The 22500-nt window shown below is 45.1% G+C and overlaps 1 protein-coding gene across 1 annotated transcript in view; it reads left to right on the top strand.

The window, feature by feature from the left end:
- LOC143012658 (BCL-6 corepressor-like) overlaps nucleotides 1–22500 on the top strand; it is a 34478-nt gene that overhangs the window by 5850 nt on the left and 6128 nt on the right. Inside the window, exons 4-10 of the mRNA XM_076165905.1 lie at nucleotides 1–3009; nucleotides 7340–7574; nucleotides 11398–11799; nucleotides 11904–12143; nucleotides 14699–15099; nucleotides 17594–17791; nucleotides 21831–21997. The exon at nucleotides 1–3009 is cut by the window's left edge and continues 690 nt beyond it. Of these exons, the coding sequence (XP_076022020.1) occupies nucleotides 1–3009; nucleotides 7340–7574; nucleotides 11398–11799; nucleotides 11904–12143; nucleotides 14699–15099; nucleotides 17594–17791; nucleotides 21831–21997 (4652 nt within the window). The remainder of the gene's footprint in view (nucleotides 3010–7339; nucleotides 7575–11397; nucleotides 11800–11903; nucleotides 12144–14698; nucleotides 15100–17593; nucleotides 17792–21830; nucleotides 21998–22500) is intronic.

Here is a 22500-nt window from a genome sequence, read left to right as displayed (position 1 = left end):
GTCCATCAGGAGCCCTCCGCTTTCAGCACCAGTCCTCGGATTAACCAGGAGCCCAAGACTGCCCACCACGAGCGACAACATAGTAGTGGTGCCAAGTCTACCCAGCTAAGTTCCAGCAAGAACAGTCTTAGCAGCAGCTGTGGAAGTAGCAGTGCCACTTTTAACAATACAGGCACATTGCAGCTACCTCCAGTTACCCATTCTCCCTGTGCAGCACCATGTTCCACTCAAACCTCAGTGCCACCACCTCACCATCTCAATAACAGCAATTCAGACCTGCAGAAATCTCTTTACAGAAGCACCACTTCATCCTCTGCCTCATTGTCAGTGTCGCATTCCCTCTACATGACTAACTTGAACTCTCACCACTGTTCTCTCATGTGCTCATCCATCAGCAAAACCAAAGATCCTAGCTCAGACAACTGTCGTGAAGAGAAGTGTACCTCAACTGCAAAGACATCACAAGAAAGAGCTGTACCTCAAATGCATGTCAAAAACCCTGGAGAAAATCCGTTGGATCTTTCTGCCAAAGAATTGGAAGGATTCTCATTCAAATCAGATGCCTTAGCCAAATTGGGGTACTTATCTCCATCTCATTATGGGCTGATGGCCAGTCAAGAGAAGCACTTAAAAGAGAATCTATCCTCACCTTCTTGTACAGCAGCTAAAACTCCAGATCATCCTGAGATGATTAGCTCCATGCCATCCTCCTGGGGTATCCCGCGTTCTATTTCATCTGTCAGCTCTGACAAAGTCTCCCAAATAAAAATAAAGAGCGTAGACACAGTTCCCTGTCAACCACTGCCTCAAAGCTCCCCTAGTTCTAGGCCGCTTGAGGGGAACAATATCAGCAGCTGTCCCGCATCAGGGGGAAGAACCTCCGGGTCATCTCCTTCTCCTGAATCCAAGGTTGAGCAGACACAAGGTTCCCCTTCTGATTTGGACAAAATTCCTTCGAACAGTAAAGGAGGAACTCATTTATCTTCTGGAAAGCAGAATATAATTCCTCTGAAACCAGAGACTCGGGAGAGGGATTCACATGCACAGCAGCAACAGCAATCCCGCTTGGAAAATGGAAACCATTCCAGCCAAATCTACAGTGACTCCTATCTTGCTTCCAGCTTAGGGTATCCAAACCGCTACATCCCGTACCCAATTGCAGAGAACGTGTCATTGCCACAGATAACCATACCAGGTAAAGGACCTATCTATCCCCACCCTGTGTTACTTGGCAGCAGGAGCTCATACCCAACCCAGATTACACCGAAACATGGCCTTCCTCATGGCGTAACCCCAAACCAGGGAGACTACATGACTTACCACAACTCCCAGCAAATATCTTCCCAACGAAGGCCCTGCCACCCAGGTCATGACACCGACGACAAGAAATCGAATCCACAGGATAAACCATGGAATCCAGAACTGTACAGGAACAAAGAAATGTCAGATGCTGACAACATTAGAGACAAGCTCACAAACCAAACCTTAAAGCCCTTAAGTGTCAGGGATGATGTAGTTTGTATTGATCTGGTGAATGATGAGGCAGGTGGTGATTCATCCATAAGTAAGCACAAAAGGAGAGATGATGTCTGCAAGCAAGGTGGCAGTGTGAGTGACTGGAACCACACCCAACAAATAAAACAATGGCCCACAAAAGAGCAGAGACCAGGTCAGCAGGATAGGCAGCAACAGCCGCCAACTAAGGTCTTACCACCCCCCAGTTCCCAGACACAGCCTTCTTCCCTCACAAATGAGATCCCTGAAGATGATGAGCCATCTAGCCCACTCCCTGACATTCCAGAGGAGCAGACCATGCGTTGCGCTCGAACGTCTCTGCATCAGTTTTCAAGAAAGTCAAACACTGGAGCCTCTGTTGGTTCCGGTGACTCAGTGTGTAGAGGTGGTCATGGTGGGAATGACGGTGTCGATTGGAAGAGTGAGGTTAAGTCAGAGGCCACAGCACATAGAGATATCACTGAGCAAAATGTTTGTGGCGACTCTTTAGGTCCTGTTAACAAAGAAGGCTGTTCTATTCACTCTACCAATTCCACAAGTGCAGCAACATGCAAGTCTCCATCTTATGGAAATTGTCATTCAGATAGACCTGTGTGCAGTAATAAAGGACAATCATATAGGGAATTAAGCGCCCAAATCCCATCCTGTAAAACGTTCAATCCCAGCATTCCAGCTAATGGAAACATGAATACCCCGGCTCCCTTGGGTGTTAATATCAACCCAAGGGGCCCCATCTGTAATAACAGAGAATTAACCAGTTCAAATGTCATAAACCAAAATTTTGTTGGTCCGTGCTGCAGAAACCTGGCACTAAGAGCTCCTGTTTGTGAACCGAGAATATTTAGTTGCCCGGCCCGTGGAAACAGTCCTGTGGTTCAAAGCTGCAGGAACCTCAATCCCAGGTTTCCAAATTGTGAAAACCGCAATGCTGTCCGCTCAACACGTGGAAACCTCAACCCCAGTGCTCCTGCATGTGGAAATAACAATTTTAATGGACAAAGTTGTGGAAATACCATCTCCAAAGGCCAGTCTTTTGGAAATAACCAAACTTTTCTAAATCACAATCCCAGGGTTCCTTCATATGGAAATATTCTTCACGGCCACACCTGTCGACACCTTTCACCTGGCAATCCTACCAACAGAGGTGTAAACTCCACACCTGCAGATCTGACTTCAGATCCCTTTCATAACAGAGACTCAACATTTGAAAGCCCTTCCTCCATTGAGACGGGGCCCAGGAGAGAGACACCAAACCCAACCAGCTGTGGAGACGGCATTATTGATGCCAGCATTCACGACAGCATCAATCACGACAGCATGGATTCCTTAGCAGATGATGATGATGATGGCCCTGGATGCAGCAAGAGCAGGCACTCCAGTCTGGCCAAGCGCATTGCCAACTCGTCTGGCTATGTAGGCGACCGGTTCAAATGTGTGACCACAGAGCTTTACTCGGACTCCAGCAAGCTGAGCAGGGAGCAGAGAGCACTGCAGGTGAGATCCCTTTTTTTTAAATTCAGCCTTTTATGATTTATTGATGCAACAACACCTATGTGGTAAGATGACAAATAAAAATTTCATTGGAGGTCTGGAGTGCAATTATTAATTAATTCATTCATTCATTCATTAAAATTATTGTTTAACGTGTGATCACTGAGAGAAAGTGATATAAACCTCAGGCATAAAAGTCACAAGAATTTCCTGATGGTGGTACTCAACTTGTTAGTTGTTTCTATTCAAGTAATTTTATAAAGTAACAATAGTTTTGCTTGAGATCTAGTACCCATTAGCAGATCTAGGTGAACTCAAGCGTGTTTGTATAAAAGTGTAGTGAGTAGAGTAGTGAGTAGTGTAGAGTTGTTGAAGGTGGTAAGGAGGTGTTCGATGATGTAATGATGGGAGAAAGGGGAGGTAACAGGCTTTTGGAGGTGCTAGTGTGATATTTGAACCCCAAGAAGCTGGAAGGAGGTGTTTGGGGGGATTTGGACATGGTAGGAACTGTACTGAGGTATGAGGAGCAGCAGTCCTCCTTGGATTTTACCTCCTCCTGGTCTTTCTCTGCCTGTGTCTTCCTCATCTTCCTTTGCCTTCTGCAAATGTTTTGGGTCGCAGCAAGGACAAGCTAACGCAACACAAAGGCTGTGCGCGTGTGTGTGTGCGCGTGCGTGTTTGTGTGTGTGGCTCCAGGCGGCTGTTAACCTGCTGGTATTCCCGCTGAACAGAGAAAATGGTGGCAAAGAGAAAGGTGTTTCTCTTTATTTCTTTTCCCTTTCTCTCCAGCCGCTTTGGAGTCTCTTGGTACATTTCTTTTAATTTCTTTCCATCATCTATCGCTCTTTTCTTTCATCTGTCTATCTCTTTATGCTCTGTTTCTCCCTCTCGCTTTTTCTCGCTCACATTTGCTTTCGTGTTATTCCTCCTCGTCTTTCTTTCTCTTCACCTCCTCATCCCTTGAGAACCTCCCTTCCTCTCAAATTAAATCTCCTGTCCTGCCTCCTCCTCCTCTTTCTCTACCTCCTTCTCCTTCCTTCTCTTCTATCCCTGGGTGAATTGAAGGGGAAGGAACTCAGTGTTTTTAATGAAATCTTCCTCTTCGTCCTTTTCTTCTTTTTTCTTCTTCCTTTTAGCGTCCTTGGAGTCCAGATTAACGCTGTCTTTTTGACCGCACATAGGCTTCAAACACACATGCACACACACACACACACACACACACACACACACACACAGCAGATTACCCTGTAATCTTGACACTATGTGGTTTGGGATGTTTTATTTTAATAGAAATTGGTTTGCGGTTTAAACAACACTGAGGCAAGATTATACTGGGTTTTAAGTAAAAATAAGCTTGAACAATGTTGTTTCTTATACCTGCTGGTGTCTGAAGGATTCAAATCTACGTTCACATCTTTTGTTTTTGCTAACATGACATTTGCAGTTGATCTGATTCATATTAGATCTCTGGCTATGCAATTTGTTTTTGTTTCTATTTGTTGAGTTGGGTTCAGTGTTGACATCTCACACGTGTAGGACGGGTACAGCAACAGCGGGCAGTGGAGAGTTTAGATCATTTTAGATGTTTTTGATACATATGGAGAAGCTTCCCTCCAAGAATTTTGGAATTGGCTGGGGATGGTCATTGTTTAATCGTTGCATAATTAATGATTTTGGGAATTGAGCATTAAGGCATTTAATATTTAATAATTTCACCAATATACCAATCATTCCTGGTCTGCAGTAGAGCACCTGAACACCACTGCACTTCACTTCAACAGTGAAAACAAAGATGCAAGTAGCGTGTTGATCAACATTTTGATTAAAACCCTAAAATTTGAACGGGCGAACAAAACAGCGGCAGAAGGTGCATGAGGTGGACGAATGACGCATACCTGAACCTTTCTTGTGGCCCCTGGGAAGCCACATGAGGTTGTAATGCTCAACAGTAAACAAAGTAACAGGAAACAAAACAGTTGGATCGATTGATCGATTTTATCTGCGTATATGAAGTTCTACTGTATCATTATTTTAACATTTCCAGTGTCTTTGTGTACTTTTTGTCCAAAATGTCCTCATGTTTATTCAGTAATACTGTCACTGATATCAGTCAGTAAATCATTATGTGATTTGTCGATATTGGTATTGTCCTAAACATCCAGTACTTAGTGTTTCAGCTGAAGTTTTCTGGCTGCAGTGGAGATTTCCGCAAGCAGAAAACTGTCAGGCTGTTTATTCCCTCTGAATGGATGTTTGCTTGGTCAGACGTTGGTCCTGAAGGATGGTGGTAGTGACAGTGGGGGGGTTACCACTCAAATTAACTCCCATTTCGTTCCTACGCCCTTGGGTGCTGCTGGCTCCGGGCGGCAGCAGCGTTGGATGGATTTGTAGATCGTTTCATGGGCCATTAATTTTTAAAATGGGTTTGTGGTCGGGGCAGTGAGAGGTGAGCAGGAAATACTGGCCTGACAGGGAGCGTTTGGAGAGTTGTTACCAGCGGTTACCAATGGTTACAAGGGAGACGCCGTTCTGGAAAAGCAAAAACGCCGTTTTCTTAACTGAGTTAGCTTCATCCCATTGTGAAATGAAATTCCCCCCAAGGCCGTAGCTTCCACTGGAGATCCAGAGATCAGGTCTTCGTTTTGTCTTTCTGATTTTTTTGAGATTTTAGCAACCTAAGCCAACATTTTTTTGATGTGACAGCTTTACTTTTAGACCAGAATAAAAACATACAAGGGCTTCTAAATAAATAATAAAATCTCAATCTTCTATTTTTCTTGCTGCTTGTTGCTGCTGTAATCGAGTATTTCGTTCGAAAATCTGATGTTACGTAAAGACGAGAATCAAGAATCATTTTGTAGCTGTTTACTCTCGCACAGACCAACTCCACCAGCTTCCCACTGTGGTTTCCCTCAGCTGTGAGTTTGTTGATATGCCGAGAGGGAGTTTTGTTTTTTCCCTTCAAAGCAGCAGCGTCCATGGTCAGAAAGTGAGTTTTGAAAGCAAGATTTTCTGGTGTGTTTGTGGTGTAAGGCAGTAAAGAGTTGACCCTTTTCAGGATTCCCCAGACAGCAGCTGCCAACCAAAATATCCAAACACTTCCGAAATTGTTGTTTTGTGTCTACTGTTAGGAGGAGGAACGTGGAGATGCCTTAGATTGAACAATATCCAAAACGTTGAGTGTAAATCTACTTGTGGCGTAAACTGGACCAATCGGGTAAGATCTTAGAAAGAGTGTTGTGTAAAGAACTGAGTCAAGCCTTCGGTGGCTTTGAACTCAAGCAGCAGCCACTCTACTCACCTGGCCACTCAGATGTTCACCTTATCACCCACATGACCAAGACTTTAGCTTAGATACAGTAAGAACACATTAGTCTTCAGAAAAATAAAACATTCAAATAGATACAGAGTACAGTATTACATCAGAACTCTTCTTTACAATGGTGGCAATCTACACCATTTACAGTAGATATGAGTAGGGTACGTTGGAGAGCATGATGTTCTGGAGCTTGTGTGTTGGGTTGAGCAGTTAACAGTTAATGCTCGCCGGGCTTCTGTCCCATCTCACAGCGTTTGCAGCACTTCCTCCTTGCCTGCAGCAGCTTATCCACACCCATATCTAACAGGAACTGTTGGTGATTTCTAGGCATGGCCGTGAACATGCTACAAAATGGTCTTCAAAACTGGCAGGAATGGTAATCACGACTGTTCACCTAGTTTCCAGTTCATACATCCTGGGAAAAACTTGGTGGAAATGATTCCCGTTGTTAAATGAAGCCAGAGAGCAGACAAGTGTGGAAACACACCACATTGCCGCTTTTTCATACCTCCACTTCCACCTGCTCATATTATCATCCTTTCCTATTGTCTTATGCATGTGTTAGTTAGCACTCTGAGGTGTGGACAGGTCCGCATGGACACAAAATATTGGGTAGCACGCCGACATTGACTGATGTGACGGACATTACATTACATTACATTACGATCATTTGGCAGACGCTTTTATCCAAAGCAACTTACATTACATTACCACCCTTCGCAGAGGGGGGAGCAATTGAGGGTTAGGTGCCTTGCTCAGGGGCACCTCGGCAGGGACTCGAACCGGCAACCCTCCGGTTCTTAAGCGGAAGCTCTACCCACTCGACTACTGCCTCCCGCAGTACGGACTGTACGTCATGCAGATCTAAGCAGAATATACAAGGCCTTCAGTTAAATTGCACGATTCCAGGTTCATTACTTATCAATCAAACCTTATTACACTTTGTGTCCTTTGATTTTTGTGAAGCACATGACTTCACAAGTGAAAATGTTTCCTTTTTCTCTCTTTGCCCAGCGTGCTATGCTGCGCTTCTCAGAGCTGGAGCTGAAGGAAAAAGAGGGAGGAGGAGAGATGACATCAGGGGAGCTGGCAGACAGCCAGCAGAGAGATGGAGGGAGGGAAGTAGAGGAGGAGGAGGGGGGGGAGCAGAAGGAAGAGAAAGTAGAGGAGGATGGGGAGAGGAAGAAAGAAGGAGGGGGAGGAGGACCAAGAACTCCCTCTGCAGCCGCTGGCACTGAGACAACGAGAGGTAAGAGGATTTCCGGAGAGTTCTGCAGGATGATGCGCACACAAGCACATACACACACACACACACACACACACACACACACACACACACACACACACACACACACACACACACAGGGGGAGAGAGTTAGAGAGGGAGAGAGAGAAATGCACGTGCAGTCCTGCAAAAGACATAAACACACACTTTAGAATTACCCACACTTTAGGAAAACACACACAGGTAACATAATGCACACACACACACACACACACACACACACACACACACACAAAAGCATTCACGTAAAAACACTTGCAGTTCCATAAAAGACAGAAACACATATACACGAGTACTCGTGCACGGCACACACATAGAAAGATGCAGATGGATAGAACTGAATTGTCTGCACCCGGCGCAAACACACATACACACACACACACACACACACACACACACATATATACACACACACAAAATTTTTCCGGTTGATCTCCCTCACTTTTGCACGCTCTCTTCTCTTTGTCCCTCTCTCTCTCTGCCTTTCTTCGGTGTGTGTGTGTGAAAAGTGAGTGCACATTTTTCTGTCTGTCACACACACACACACACATACTTGAACTCTGTGTGTACCTCTTGCTTTAAGCCAAGCATGCCGCTGCCCTCATTTTCTCTCTCTTTTCTCTTTCTCCCTGACAATGCCGACTATGCACATTCAGACCTACAAGAACACACAAACACATATGTGCACACACAAACAATTGCACCATGGTATACACACACATACACAAAACCCCACAGACACCAGCCAGAGGAAACACTGAAAGAAATTGGCTTCTTTAGGCTGCTTGCTGACTGTTAAACAACCTGTTTTTCCTCACAGGTATGGAGTTTTTTTTTAATGACAAAACTGTGGAGTGAGCACCAAATACATATTTCCAATCTGCAAGTCGAATTTTAAGAACAAACGGAGACAGATTTGTGAACGCAGAGAAGCTTACCAAGCGAAAACAGCCAGACATTAATAATAGAAATGAATGAAAGATATGTCAGGAACCACTGAATGGACTCTCATGAAAATCGGTGAATCTTTCTTGATGAATCCTGATCACTTTGGTGTTCGATTGGTTTTGCATCAGGGAGGTCATTGGTGCAAATCTATGCCTGTTATTACAAGGAGGTTGGTGGGTAAAGAAGGCTGATGCTGCCATTATTGAGTTGGTATGGGAGTTTGCATTGATCTGTTTGGGAGTGATTTGTGAAAAGGTGTTTCATTTGTTCAAACCATGTCTACTGTTTGATTTCCTCTGGTTGCAAAGTTCACTTATTGTTTGTCGTGGTTAAAATCTGTTGGTTGATCAGTTAGCAATACTCAGCTATACATGTTCACAGTAACATTTCCCTCTGCAGTATGGCCACAGCTGGAACAAGGGAGAACCACTGTGTTGGAGCATGCCTTAAGTTGAACCTGAGCACACAGGGTTTTAGTCAGTAGGCCTGGTTTGGGTTTGGACTGGCTAGCTGAGTCTTCTTACTTAGCCTCATCTCAGTTTGGTCTGTTTCAATCTGACTAGGGTTTGCTTCACTCCTTGGTATGGTTTCCCTTAGGCAGGTCTAAACACGGCAGTCACTCTCGGTGAGGACCAAATCAACAGCACAGACTGCTTTCAGGAGGTTGTCTCTAACAAAAGACACCACTCCAACATCTATGGATTGTCTGAGGTTAATTCTGAACTACAACTGTGGTAAAGAGAGACCTTCGCTGAAACATGAGATATCTGTTTAAAGTACTCATCTTCAGTTAGTGCAGTTCAGTTAGGCTCCTCAAAGCTGAGGGGCCGGGTATGGGAAGAAGTGTCTGTAGGCAGAAGTGGCAGAGACACAACTAGCAATTCCTGACGGGTGATGCCATAGTTCCTCTGCGGTCAGAAAGGGTGTCGTAGGTGACAACCTGCTCATCATGCTCCCTCTCTTGGGACAGCAGTGTGCCTACCAATGTTGCTGACATCTGTTTCCACAATGGAAGGTTGTCAGCCAGCACAGGAGCCTTTGTTAGGGCAGACTGGACTCTGTATAAAGGTATTCACTTCACTGGACTACCTGGCCCTTCTGATGATGGTAGTGACTTTTATTTGTATATTATTATGTCTTTTTATTGAAGTGAAACTGAAGCAACATTGTAACAATTTTGTCCCTAATTCAGACCAAACCAAACCTGAGACAATCAATTCTTTACATTTTACATTGTATATTTTTGTCCCACTAGCTTGTTTATAAGATAACTACCCAGGAGTTTGTAGGTTCTGTTGAAAGTCGGCAGCCTCTGTTAACGCGGCAATGTTGCCATGACGATTGCCTTTGATGGCCTGTTGCCATGGCACGTAATGTGGCCGGTAACCATGGTATGCAGTAAGGGATGGATGAGAGAAAGAGAGAGGGGAAATCATGGGGATATCAGAAAACAGAAAGAGTTCCTGAAAGGTAAAAGAGAGGGAAGAAAAAAAGGATGGCAGAGAGTGAGCAAGAGCGGCAGAAAATAAGGAGAGAGAGGGAGAGAAAGAGCAAAAGGCGAATGTCTTTGATCTGTGCGGCTGCCTTTGACTGTCCAGAGAGAGCGAGTTGAAAGCATCTGTGTGTGTGTGTGTGTGTGTGTGTGTGTGTGTGTGTGTGTGTACATGTGTGTGTTTGTGTGTGTGTGTGTGTGTGTGTGCGCACACATGTGTTAGGACGGCGGTCTGTGGTGTTTGAAGCTAATTCGGTCCCACAGACACACTGTTTACAGGCTCTGTGAGTGTGTCTGTGTGTGTGTGTGTGTGTGTGTGTCTGTCTGGGGATGCAGCCAAATTGTCAGGGTGGCCGCTGGATCGCTCTGTGTATGTGCGTGTGTCCCAATATGTGTGTAAAGGAATGAGCCTGTGTGTGTGTGTGTTTGTGTGTGTGTGTGTGTGTGTGTGTGTGTGTGTGTAATCTGACTCAGTGTTAAGAATTGATTTTCTTTAATGAGATGCTTCACTCGGCGTCTGCCTCTTTTCCACCGTCCTGTGAAAACACGCTTAAGCTTCATTGTTTTCATTTTTTTTAACAGATTTGAACTTGAAAATACCCATATTTAAAATGTGTTGAACAACTACAGAATCTCATTTTAGTGTCTCCAGTCTGCTTAAAACTTGCACAAGTGATTTTCGAGTGATGAGAATTTTAGGATTCCTTAAGCTTAAGATATGCATTGAGATAATACAAATAGTATGCTATTATTTTGAGGTTGCACTTTCCTGTCAGTGATCCCAAGCAGACACTGTGCGGCTGAAGTTATCTTTGGGTTTTTGCCTGAACACACTTCACGTTTGAATCATCCATTCTGAATGCTCAAAGTCTGAAATTCCAATAAATCTTTCCTCCATTCAAAGTAACATAGCCGCATCCACAACCTTTTAGTTTGCACAGATGCGTTCAGGTAGCTTTGAGCTTTGGGAAATCCAATGGTAACTTCAAGAAATCAAATCTAATGTGATTCCCCAATTTCAATTTGAAATTCAGCCGGACTCTTAGAATAAGTCAGTCCAGTTGGGGAAACTTGTCCTGACAGTGACAGACTCTGAAACCTACATCTACTTGTTCAGAATGATAAGGAAACACCGCTATGGTCTTTGGAGCAAAGGGCCAAGTATTCTGTGTTTCGAAAAACTGTAGCAATCGTTCCAGACTCTGGATTGATTGAGCAATCTACATTCATTGCAAAAGAAACACAATCCGTGCAAAATTAGTAGGGTTACTCCAATTAGCCTTTATGTAATAAATCATTTGAAAAGTGCCAAATTGAAACTAACCAAAGTTTTTATGGCCTGTGCAGGTTTGCATCCCATCTGCCCTTACAGTCTCCCCATCCAGCCACTCGGTCAGCTCTGCAGCAACCTCCAAGTGAAGGAGGACAAACATCTGACAGAGGATAAGAAAGAGAAGAAGGAGCATGGTGAAGGAGTCCTGCGGGAGGAGGAAAAGAAAGATGAGAGCAGCTGCGTTTCACAACAACAGCAACAAAGGTTGTTTCCAGCAGCCAGGATTTTGTTTCAGGGAAACTCCTCCATGTCCAGACTAGCACTGGGTTCCAGTTTGCCCATAAACCGGAAAAGGATTTTCAGCCTGGAGCCTTTCCACCAGAGCAGCATCATTAGGACAAAGAAAGGGAGGGAGGAGGAGAAGGAAGAGGTGAACAAGATTGGAGATCCCACCAAAAAAGCCAAGTTGACCTGCGGTAAGAAATCAGAAACTCTTTGTGTAGTTGTTTTTAAATTTTGTATGGCCATTACAGCTGGCTGTTGTTTTGCCTGTGCTAACCGATGTCTGTCATCCCTCCAGATTCCACCCTAGAGGATGTGAGGAAGCTGAAGGTCTGCATTGAGCTAAACGGCCTTCATCTCAACAAGCCCCACTTCCCCAGGGAGCTCGGCCCATGGCTGCCCCCCAGCCAGAGGTCAGCAGAGATCAACAGAAAATTTAGGATGGGGCCACAGGAAGTCCTGGCTGTGAGGGAGAGGTCACAAGTCACCAACGGCGGCTGGTGTGACCCAACATTCAGGAGGAGGGACGGCCAGAGAGGTAAACTTGGTCAAACTTTGTTTAAAAAGCATGACTTCCCGTCAGCCTTTGTACGATGACAGTTTGGATTAGAGCTGCTGAGTCTGTTGCCTGTGGTGAATGTAACAGCAAATATATTATATCTATAATATTATAGAACCAGTCAAACAAATAAGGGTTACGTGACAAGGGTAACGTGACAAGGGTAACGTAAGGGTGTTTAGTGGATTTATCGTATTTCTTTCAAAATTGGGAAATTGATAAAATTAGAAGTAGGTAAATGACTGCACATTCTGTGCGGCCTGTACTGATGCATCTTCACCTTGCAATTCTAACATTCATATTACCATCCATTCATTTTTATTATTCAATTAAATTCTAGATTCAACAAATAATTGTGTAGATTGCATCAAAGAAACAACACACACACACTAACCCAAATCCTCTGACCATAACCAATAACATGTTTTTCTTTTCTGTTCTTTTTCTTGAGTGCGACAAAACCTTTTTTTTTTTTTAAAGTTTTTTGGGGTAGAAGTGAACCTTAACTTTGCACTGTATGATCAGACTTGGGAGAGATTGGTTATGAAACACCTCTTTCTCTCTCATCACCGCTCCACCTCTCCATTTTCCCCTCCAGCCCGACTTGTCTCTCACTTGCTTGCTCTCTAACGCTCTTTTTCCTCTCTCTGTGATTGCCGGAGTACACAAGTGGAATAACACAGGATGGATACAGTGTGTGTGTGTGTGTGTGTGTGTGTGTGTTGATGTGTGTGTATTCCTGTGTGTGCATTTTATGTATGTACAGTATATACAGTATATCTGTGTATACATACTGTAGGTGTGAGTGTATGTGTTCGTGCATGTGTGTGCATGTGTGTGTGTATGAACCCGTTGCGGCCCCGTGGCGTGCTAATAGCCGTCTAACATCTCCCAGATGGAGCTGTCATACACACACACGCATAGGGAATGCGTTGGCAGCCGGTTGAATCCTCCTCCTTCTCGTCTTCCTCTGTGTGTTTTGAAGAGCAGAGGGCTGCGTTCACAGTCTGCATGTGCTCACTTCAGTCTGTCACTTTACTCAAATTCTGTTTCAGTAAAAGACAAAAAAAATCAAAATCCTACAAACCTGAAGCTTAAGAACAATCTTTCAACAATAGATGATGAATATGAGAGAGTGTCAGGTCTGGACTGAAGGTAAAGCTGTGTGTCGTCAATGTAGCTGAGATAGGAAATGTGTTTATAACATATAGACAGTGGGACAATGTACAGAGAGAATAAAAGAGGGCCTATGATAGAACCTTGGGGATTGCCACATGTAATGGGAGCAGGAACTGAGGAGAGCCTATTCTGACCCAAAGGATTCTGTCCATAAGGTATGAGGCAAACCGTCAGGCAATCCCTCGATGCATATGAGGGTGGTGCCAGTAAATGATGATGTCATGCTTGAAAAAACAATAAAGACTACAGTTTGCTGATGAGACGTGAAATGAGAGGCTGTTTGATGTAACATGCCCAGAGGGACGCACAAACTGTGTGTGTGTGTGTGTGTGTGTGTGTGTGTGTGTGTGTGTGTGCGCGTGCGTGTGTGCAGGTGCGTGTGTGTGTGTGTGTGCCTGTGTGTTAGCCTGTGTGTATGTGTATGTGTTTATGTGTGTGTGTATGGGGGTGCAGAATAACCATCCACTGAATGATAAATTCCTGTTAAGAGGATTTACACACACATACACACACACACACACACACACACACACACACAATTTGTACTGTTTATATTAATCCAATTTACGTGTGTGCGTGCGTGTTTGTACGTGTCTGTCCAGGCTGATAAATAATTCAGTAGATGGAAGTGGTGTGTGACTCCCCGCCGGCTCACACAAACAACCTCTGGCTCTGGTTTGTGTGTGTAGTTGCTTTTACACATGTTTCTCTGGTTGTGTGTGTATGTGCGTGTGTGCGCGTGAATGTAGCATGTGTGTGTTTTTCTGTGTGTGTAACAACCAGCATGTCTCCAACAGGCGTCTGAGCACGCAATGGAAAACAGAAAACTCTCTCTCTCCCCCTCCCCCACTCTCTGGCTACCTCGTTCACTCGCTCGCTTGCTCGCTCGCTGCTTTGCTCGAGCGAGGAGGCACGCAGTCTTTTCTTTGTTCCTGTTTCTTTTCCTCTGCTTCTCGCCCTCCCTCTGTCTCTGTCTCATTCTCTCTATCGCTCCGTCTATCTGTGTCTATGTCTGTCTGTCTGTCTGCCTGTCTGTCTCTCTTTGTTAATATCTAACTTGTCTCCCACTGAAGCAGCTCATTTGTTGGTGAGAGGAAAAGTAGTCTACACTCATACACGCGCACACACACACACACACACACACACACACACACACACACACACAGACACACACACACACACACACACATACACACACACACAGAGGAATGTAATCGAGAGGGAAGAGAAAGCTGCAAGTCCTGTTTTCACCAAAAATAATATTTTGTCTTGGGAAAGATGCAAACTGATGAATTCATGTAGCAGAAACCTATGAACTCACTCTTCCTCCTTTTTATTTTTATTTTTTCCCAAAGTTTTCAATGTAGCTCCGCCCTCTTCCCCGGCTTGTGTCCCCCAGCAACCGTGTGACCCTAACCCCAGAAGACCCAGCCCTGCCACCTTCAACTCCTTCACTTCCTTCACCTCCTCCGTCAACTCGTCTCGCCTCAAGGACAAACACCAAAGGCTGAGGGAGAGCCAGAGAGTCTGCGGTTTTCTGCCTTCCTCGTCTCCTCTTCCTCCCTCCTCATCGCCTCCTCCTCTTGCTGACCCCCGTCCATTCCAGTACCTTGACCTTGACAAGCCCAAGGGCAAGCGTCCCTGCAAGACGAAGCACACGGGAGTTGTGACAGAGAGGGAGGGGGGAAGAGATGGTAGTGCCTCCGAGGAGGAAGGGAGGAAGGATGAGCTGGAAGAAGACGCGGAGAGTGACAAGGTTAGTGCCTGAGGGAATACAGGACAATATCCATGATTCTTCGGAAATTTGTTGCAAATCCTCTCTGAAGCGTCCTGATTAGATGGTCAAAGCGCCTCAGCTGCGGCCTTCCAATGTGAAGGAGCAGCGGTTTTCCTCCTAATGTCTGAGCTCCTCACCTTCTCCAAGATCTTTCCATGTCTGCGTAGTCAAAATGATGCGTACATTTTGTCTGTTGGTCATGGTAGAGGGTGTCCATGTGGACCCTGTGCTGCTCTCCGCCCACCAGCCAATATTTGTATTTGTGTGTGCGTGTGTGTTATTGCACTGTTAGCGATCCCGTGTGTAAAAAGACGCCATTAGCTCCACTGCACTACAATGCAGTTTTCATTTGCATTTTTGGAACAGCAAATTTAAATCTTATTTTGCCCAGTTTAAAAAAATTATTTTGTCTTTTCAGCTTTTTTCTCCCTTGGTTTTTTTTATTCTCCTCCTCCTCCTCCTCCTCCTCCTCCTCCTCCTCCTCCTTCCTTCTCTGTTAATCGTTCCAATTATGGTCCTGATTGGAGCTTGCTGGGAAAACTCAGCGGGGAGAGAGAGAGTGTGTGTGTGTATGTGAGTGTTTGTGTGTGTGCGTCTGCGTCTGTGTGAGTGTGTGCGTCTGCCTGTGTGTGTGTGTGTGTGTGTGTGTGTGTGTGTGTGTGTGTGTGTGTGCGTCTGCGTGAGTGTGCGTCTGTGTGTGTAATTCAATTCACTGCAGATTAGAGCAAAGGAAAGACAGAGAGAGGGAACAAGCCAGGAAGAGGAAGGAGGGAGGAATGGAGTGATTGAAGGTTATGGAGGAGGAAGAATAATATTCTCCACATGTACCACTTGCGTGTGTGCGTGCGTGCATGTGTGTGTGTGCGGGTGGGTGTGCATGCTCGTGTGCGTGTGTGTGTGTGTTAAGTGTACGGCAGCTTGTGTCGTTTTGACAGCTGCTGCACTGGAGATTTCCTCAGGGCAGGGAGGACACACACACAGACACACACACACACATGTGCATAATCTGTCTCACTCTGTCTCTCTCTTTCGCTCAGCTCTCGCTCAGCTCTCGCTCTACCCTCCTCCTCCTCCTCCTTGTTTGAGTCTGCTACGCTAGAAAACACACACAAAAAAAGCACAAACACACACACATAAACACACACACCTCCAGGGCAAAGCTCGTATCCTGTTTGCTGATGCGTGGCAGCGAGAGGCTTCGTTTGACAGACGCCTGCACACACACATTAGACACACAAACACACAGTAAAGCGCACACACTGTCTGGCTGCTAAACGGCGGAGACGGTTGCCGTGGCGTCGGCTGATGCAGATTTTCCTCCTTCTCTCTCACAGCACATCCTCCCTTAAATTCAATTTTTTTGCCTCAAAATAAAATGTAATCTTAATGATAAAAATCAAATCAAATCTATGTCTTTTTGAATAAAATATGTTTAAATGCTTGATTTAAATACATTTAGTCAACTCTTAAATGCAAAAATGTAAAAAAGTAGTTTATGTAACGGTCAGGAAAATGACTGTTGTGTGGGAAGGTGCAGGTTTAAATCTCGCTACAGTGCATCATCAAGGTCTTCTGGACCACCCATTATTGTCAGCTGGGTCCCCCAGAGGGTCCAGCCTTTGATCTGGATCATGATTTATGGCTAGCACAGGGGTCTTAGACAAAGTACCACTTCCCAGAACCCTGTGGAAGCACATCTAAAGAAAATAAAATGGGGCCTGAAATAGAACCTTGTGGGACTCCACACCAGAAATCAGGATATCTTAGCAACCTTACTAGAAATAGGTCTGGCTTAACGGTTAGAGGAAAAGGGCCTGCAATGCCTGACCCTCAATGTCAAAATCTTGAGGATGCAAAAAAGGAGAGAGGGGGTGAGGGAGGTGCAGAGGCAGTGAGGAGAGAGAGGAAGACAGAAAGTCCTCATTGGTTTTTTTCCTCAATCTGTCTTTTACTTTAAGACGAATCATTGCCAACAATCCCGCTCCCAGCTTGCTGTCATCAGCCTCAGGCTGCGCACTCCCTCACACATGCATACACACACACACACACACACACACACGCACACACACACACAGACACACGGACACACGGACACACACAGACACATGCACAAACAGAGTCATGGGAGCAGAGGTGGTGACAGTGCTATTTTCGATCGGGCCTGGAAAAGTAGGGCCGACTGTGTGTGTGTGTGTGTGGATGTGTGTGCGTGTGTGGATGTGTTTGAGAAAAAAACATCTGACAGTGATAGATGTAGGAAGAGAGAGTGTGGGGGATTTGTGTGTGTGTGCAAGTGTGTGTGCGAGCATGCATTTAATTGCTTTGTGGGTAATAAAATGAATCCTCGAGTGCATGCTAATCACTTTAAATGTCTCTCTCTTTTTTTCTAACACACACACACACACACACACACACACACACACACACACACACACAAACACAAACACACCCACACACTCACACACACATACAGGTCTGTGCCAGGAAAAGGCCGGCCTCAGTATTGGAGTCTGGCAATCCGTCCCGGTCGCCCAGCCACTATGCCTGCACTCCTTCTCCACAGCACACACACAGCGCTGCCAGGCCCGTCCCGCCAGAGGTGCGTCGACTCATAGTGAACAAAAACGCCGGAGAGACGCTGCTTCAGCGCGCCGCCCGTCTGGGATACGAGGTACTAGAACTCAACACACACTGATTAACATACGAATGAATTGGCTGGGTTTATACTTTGCATCCAGCCCTCTTCATTTTCAGCCAATGTGCAGTGATGAAGACTTTGTGACTTGTGTTTACTGCGTTGTCCAAGTTTGCTGTATATGGGATGACTTCACAGTTACACACATTCACAGCTCCTTCCTTTTTTTTGTTCCAATAGCATAATGTTAAGATGCAGAAAACACAAAATAATTCACCATTTTAGCAAAAGGAACAGGGTGACCTCCATTTTTTTAGCCAGTCGCCTAGCAACAGTGTTCCTAGCAATTTAACTGATTTAAACTGCGAGAAGATTGCTACCTACCTATTGCTACCCGATTTACGGTGTTGAAAATGCGACCTTGGGAGTTTGACCTGAAGGCCAGGTTTGTGCTTGATTGTAACGATACCAGTTGGGAAGATGCAATGATGCTTTTTTGCACAGCGTCTCTGTAGCGCCCACCGCTGACCCTCGTAGGTACTGTCATTTTTAGAGAAATTGAACAAGAGAATTGAGTGAGCTAAGGTTTCTCAGTGGACCAAATGAATTATCCTAAATTTACCTTTTGGTTCATTGAAATTCTAACCCAAACCAGAACAAATTAACAAAATTAAATTGATTTAATTTGGATGCTGTGATGCGTTTGGCATTTTCTGGAGCCGTAGTTACACTCAAAGATGAGCGATCCGACAGATTTAATTACGGCACTTAAATCAGCGCCACCATAACAGAAATGTGCAACATAAACTACATGCAGTAAATCACCGACACTCAGAAACTGCTTGCCATGCTCTCTCTATCTGTTTGTCCGTCTGCCGGCGTGCCTCAGCAGGGAACGGCTCCAGTCTGACTGCTAGAGAAATAAATAGATCAGTGCATAATTGATAATTAGACGCAGCTGCCCAGCCAGCCGCTGCAGAAAAAGTCCCTGGGACAGATGATAAGCCACCCCCACCCCACAAGCCCCTGTTACACCTTGCATTAAAAATCTGCTCTCAGTATCTGGATATGTCATCTGAATGACACGACCTTGCATCAACACGAGTTCTCATTATGTGGACGCTGCCTGCATTGTGATCGAATCTCAGTCGGCAGGTCATTAACCTATTTAAGCCTGTCCTTCCTCCGGGAACAGTCTTCATCCATTCATAACATAACTAATGACTGTTTTCTACCTGGGCTGTCACTGTCCTCGTTTGGGTACCCATTTATGGCATGTCGCAACTTTCATTCAAATAAGTTTATGATTGAGAGCACGTATAGCTGGGAAGCGGAGGCGTTGTGGGTGGATTTCATCTCGTTCATGTGTCATCTACTTATTTGAGACAAAAATGATAATATGTACATACTGTATGTGGTCTAGCGGATCTGGCGGATAGCATTCTGATACGGATTCTGCCAGCATTACCTTGCTTTAAAGCTTCAGCATGTAGCTATTTTTAATACAAATGTTTGTAGAATTTGCTTTGATTGCCGTGCCATAAACCGAGTTTCTGCAGCACCTCCTACTGATGAAATGTAGTTTGCGAAAAAGGTTTTGAGCCCCAAAATACCAACATTTACCACAAGAGGGCCTGCTACCCCACTTGCCACTCTGCTTTAGTCCTTGGGTAGGAGGAGTTGTAGAGGCTGGACTGGAGCAAGCAGAAAGGGGGAGGAGGGAGATTTCCAGACTGTCTCCACAATTCCACATGCAACTCCATTTAATGGGCTTTTGCTTTAATTTGCCATCTCAGTATCTGGTTTAGGTATCCAGACAAAGAGAGCTGAAGGTGTAAATGTGGCTTTAGGTTTCCGTGTCATTTTGTCTTTTCCAGCTCATTTACTTGTTTTTAAGTTAATCTTTAGTCCCACTGTTTTGGATTCTGGAGGGTTTGCCGTGTAGAATATCAAAAATCACACGGAAATGTACGTGTGTGTGTCTGTGTGTATGTGTGTGTGTATGCAAGTGTGCATCTTGTTTCTGTTTGTTCCGTCGCTCCTCCTTTACGCTCGTTCTCTGCTTTATTGTTCTGCCTCTCACTCTTTTTCTGAGCGGAGATAGCACATCATTAATTCTCTGTGGGAGGAAAGCACTCACACACACACACACACGAACACTTCCTCTCTCTCTCTCTCTCTCCTGCTGTGCTCTCCTCCTTCCTCCGCCTTTTTCCTCGTCTCGTCTTCCTTGAACTTTAATCCCTTGCTTCCAGCCGAAAAAGATTAGAGAGCTGAGGGAACGGAAGGTCTCTCTCTCTCTCACTCTCCCTCCCTCCCTCGCTCTCTCTGCTTTAATTGAATTAGCCCACGGCTCGTCACTCCCTCGCTCTCACACCATTCTTTCCCTCTTTTCCACTCTGTTTTTCTCTCTCTCTGCAGCAGAGAGGAAGGTTTGATTGCTTTGTCGCTAAAAGCGCTGCCTGCCTCACAATACCATGTACCTATGCACACACAAATACATGACAAAAAGGACAAAAAGTTCACTCCAAAATCACACTGAGTTGTAGAAATTGCATCACAGTCTTCAAAGTATATTTTTAATGTATATTCCATTCTTCCATCCATCATTTGTTAGCCATGTGTGGCTGTAGAGCAGAGCGGAGCAGGGTTCTCCCGCAGGATCACCAAGCAGGTAAACCTCCAGTACTGGACATTTGCAAAGATTTCCTTTAGGCTGCCTTGCTGAAGGATCAAGTCTGAGTAAAATTCTCATTGCACCATAAGTAGAAATATGAAACCACCTTTCAATGTGAAGGAAACCCTTGTTCAACATTTCAGAGGAGCCTCATTTCAAAATGAGGGAAAACCTAACTTCACCATAAAGAGAACTTAAAACCAAGAGAAGCTTCCCTATAACTCAGGAGAAGTCTTGTTCCTCCATGAGGACAAATCTCATTTCAGAGGGTCAAACAGAGGAGGCACTCATGATATGATGATTTAACGTCCTCAGACTGAGTCAGGACAGGGTTAAGGTGTACTTTATTGAAATTCAGTGGACGTTTGAGCACAGTTTGTGTTCTGGAGGCAGTTTGGAAAACACTGTGTGTGTGTGTGTGTGTGTGTGTGTGTGTGTGTGTGTGTGTACGTACGTGTGTGTACGTGCATGAGCATTTGTCAAAACCACACAGATGGAGTCACCTTCACACTTTGCTCTGTTGCTCTTTTGTCAGTTGCACAGGCGATCGAACCACCATCAGCTCATCCCCTTGCGCTCAAGCTCAAGCTCACACACACACACACGCACACACACAGGCTGAATATTTCATGCACTATGACAACGCTTGTCAGGGCTCACAAGTGTCACCCTGCCCATCTCTCCCTCACTCCCTCCCTCCCTCCCTCTCTCCCCCCCTCTCTCTCTATTGCTCTCCCTCTCTGTCTCTCGCTCCCTCTCTCTCTCTCTCTTGTTGAGGTGCGGTGGTAAAGTTAACGAGTTCAGTGTGCAAATGAAGCCGTCATCCATCACAGCTCTGCTCCACTGGGGTTGTATTCACACACGCACACACACGCACACAGACACACATGCAAGGTGCAATCATTTTGTAGAGAGCAGAGAAAAAAGAGAGGAAGGGAGGGATGGAGAGAGGTTTCATTATATTTCTGAGAAGCCTCCCTCTCTCTGCTTCCTTTCTCCAGGTGGTGTTTAGCAAGTGGACCCATGCTGTTGCTAATAATGTGTCATTATGCACTATGAGTCGTGTGGGCGCATACATTTAATGCTCAGCGTCAGTCTCCTTGTGTAAAAGATGTATATATGAAACTAAAAACTTAACTTGATGTTGATTTATCCATCATTCTTCTCAGTGATGATACATTTTTGTAATTTTTCCCCAAAAAGCTTGTATTGGCTTGTCTGATTAAACCAAGACCATTGGACCATTGGACCAAGTGCAGCTGTCTCTTTATTTCTTTGTTTTTTTTCAAGGTGTGCATACATGAATCTCACCGTTCTGCTCTCCTTGAGCGCCATGTGCTTGTCTCCTTCTGTCCTTATCTCCTCGTGCCCTTGACTCCTTTTGTCCTTGTGTAATAGGAGGTGGTGCTGTACTGTCTGGAACGACGTATCTGCAATGTTAATCACCGGGACAACGCTGGGTACTGCGCTCTGCACGAGGCTTGTGCCCGCGGATGGCTGGGAATCGTACGCCACCTAGTGGAGCACGGAGCTGATGTCAACTGTAGCGCTCAGGATGGAACCAGGTAAGGGCCATCACGGGCTTGTCATACTTGTTTCATGGCTGAACAATTCATCTATTTCTAAATGAAATCGCGCTTTGGAACAATGCGATTAGCAAATCGCAAAGGCTGCGATTTAGGATATACGTTATGCAGCGCGGCAATCTACTATTTCAGATTCATTTGTGGCTGTTACTACGTATGAAAAGGGCTTGTGAAGGCACTGTGAGGTAACAATCACATTGCGCTCTACCTCACACAGTGTTCATTAACACTGTGACAAAACACGGGTTTCTAAAACTCCTCTGAACACCGGATAAAAGACATGCAATTCCCTCCCGCACATACTTTTCAGTCAAGTTGCCCTCCCAGAAGTCTACATGGAATGTAGGAGTAAAGTTGAGACGGAGCTGAAAAATGAGGAGTATTATGCCACAACAACTGTTTTGTGGTCAAGCAGGAGGGCTGAGCCGTACCTAAGTCTTACTTCACTAAGTACGCTTTCAGTTGAAGAGTCGCTGCCTGCA

This window comes from Genypterus blacodes, unplaced genomic scaffold (assembly GCF_046128005.1).
Source record: "Genypterus blacodes isolate CSIRO-AG114 ecotype Tasmania unplaced genomic scaffold, CSIRO-AGI_Gbla_v1 ptg000152l_1, whole genome shotgun sequence".
NCBI lineage: Eukaryota > Metazoa > Chordata > Actinopteri > Ophidiiformes > Ophidiidae > Genypterus > Genypterus blacodes.
Note: the sequence above shows the minus strand (reverse complement) of the source record. Positions and strands in the feature narration are given on the sequence as shown.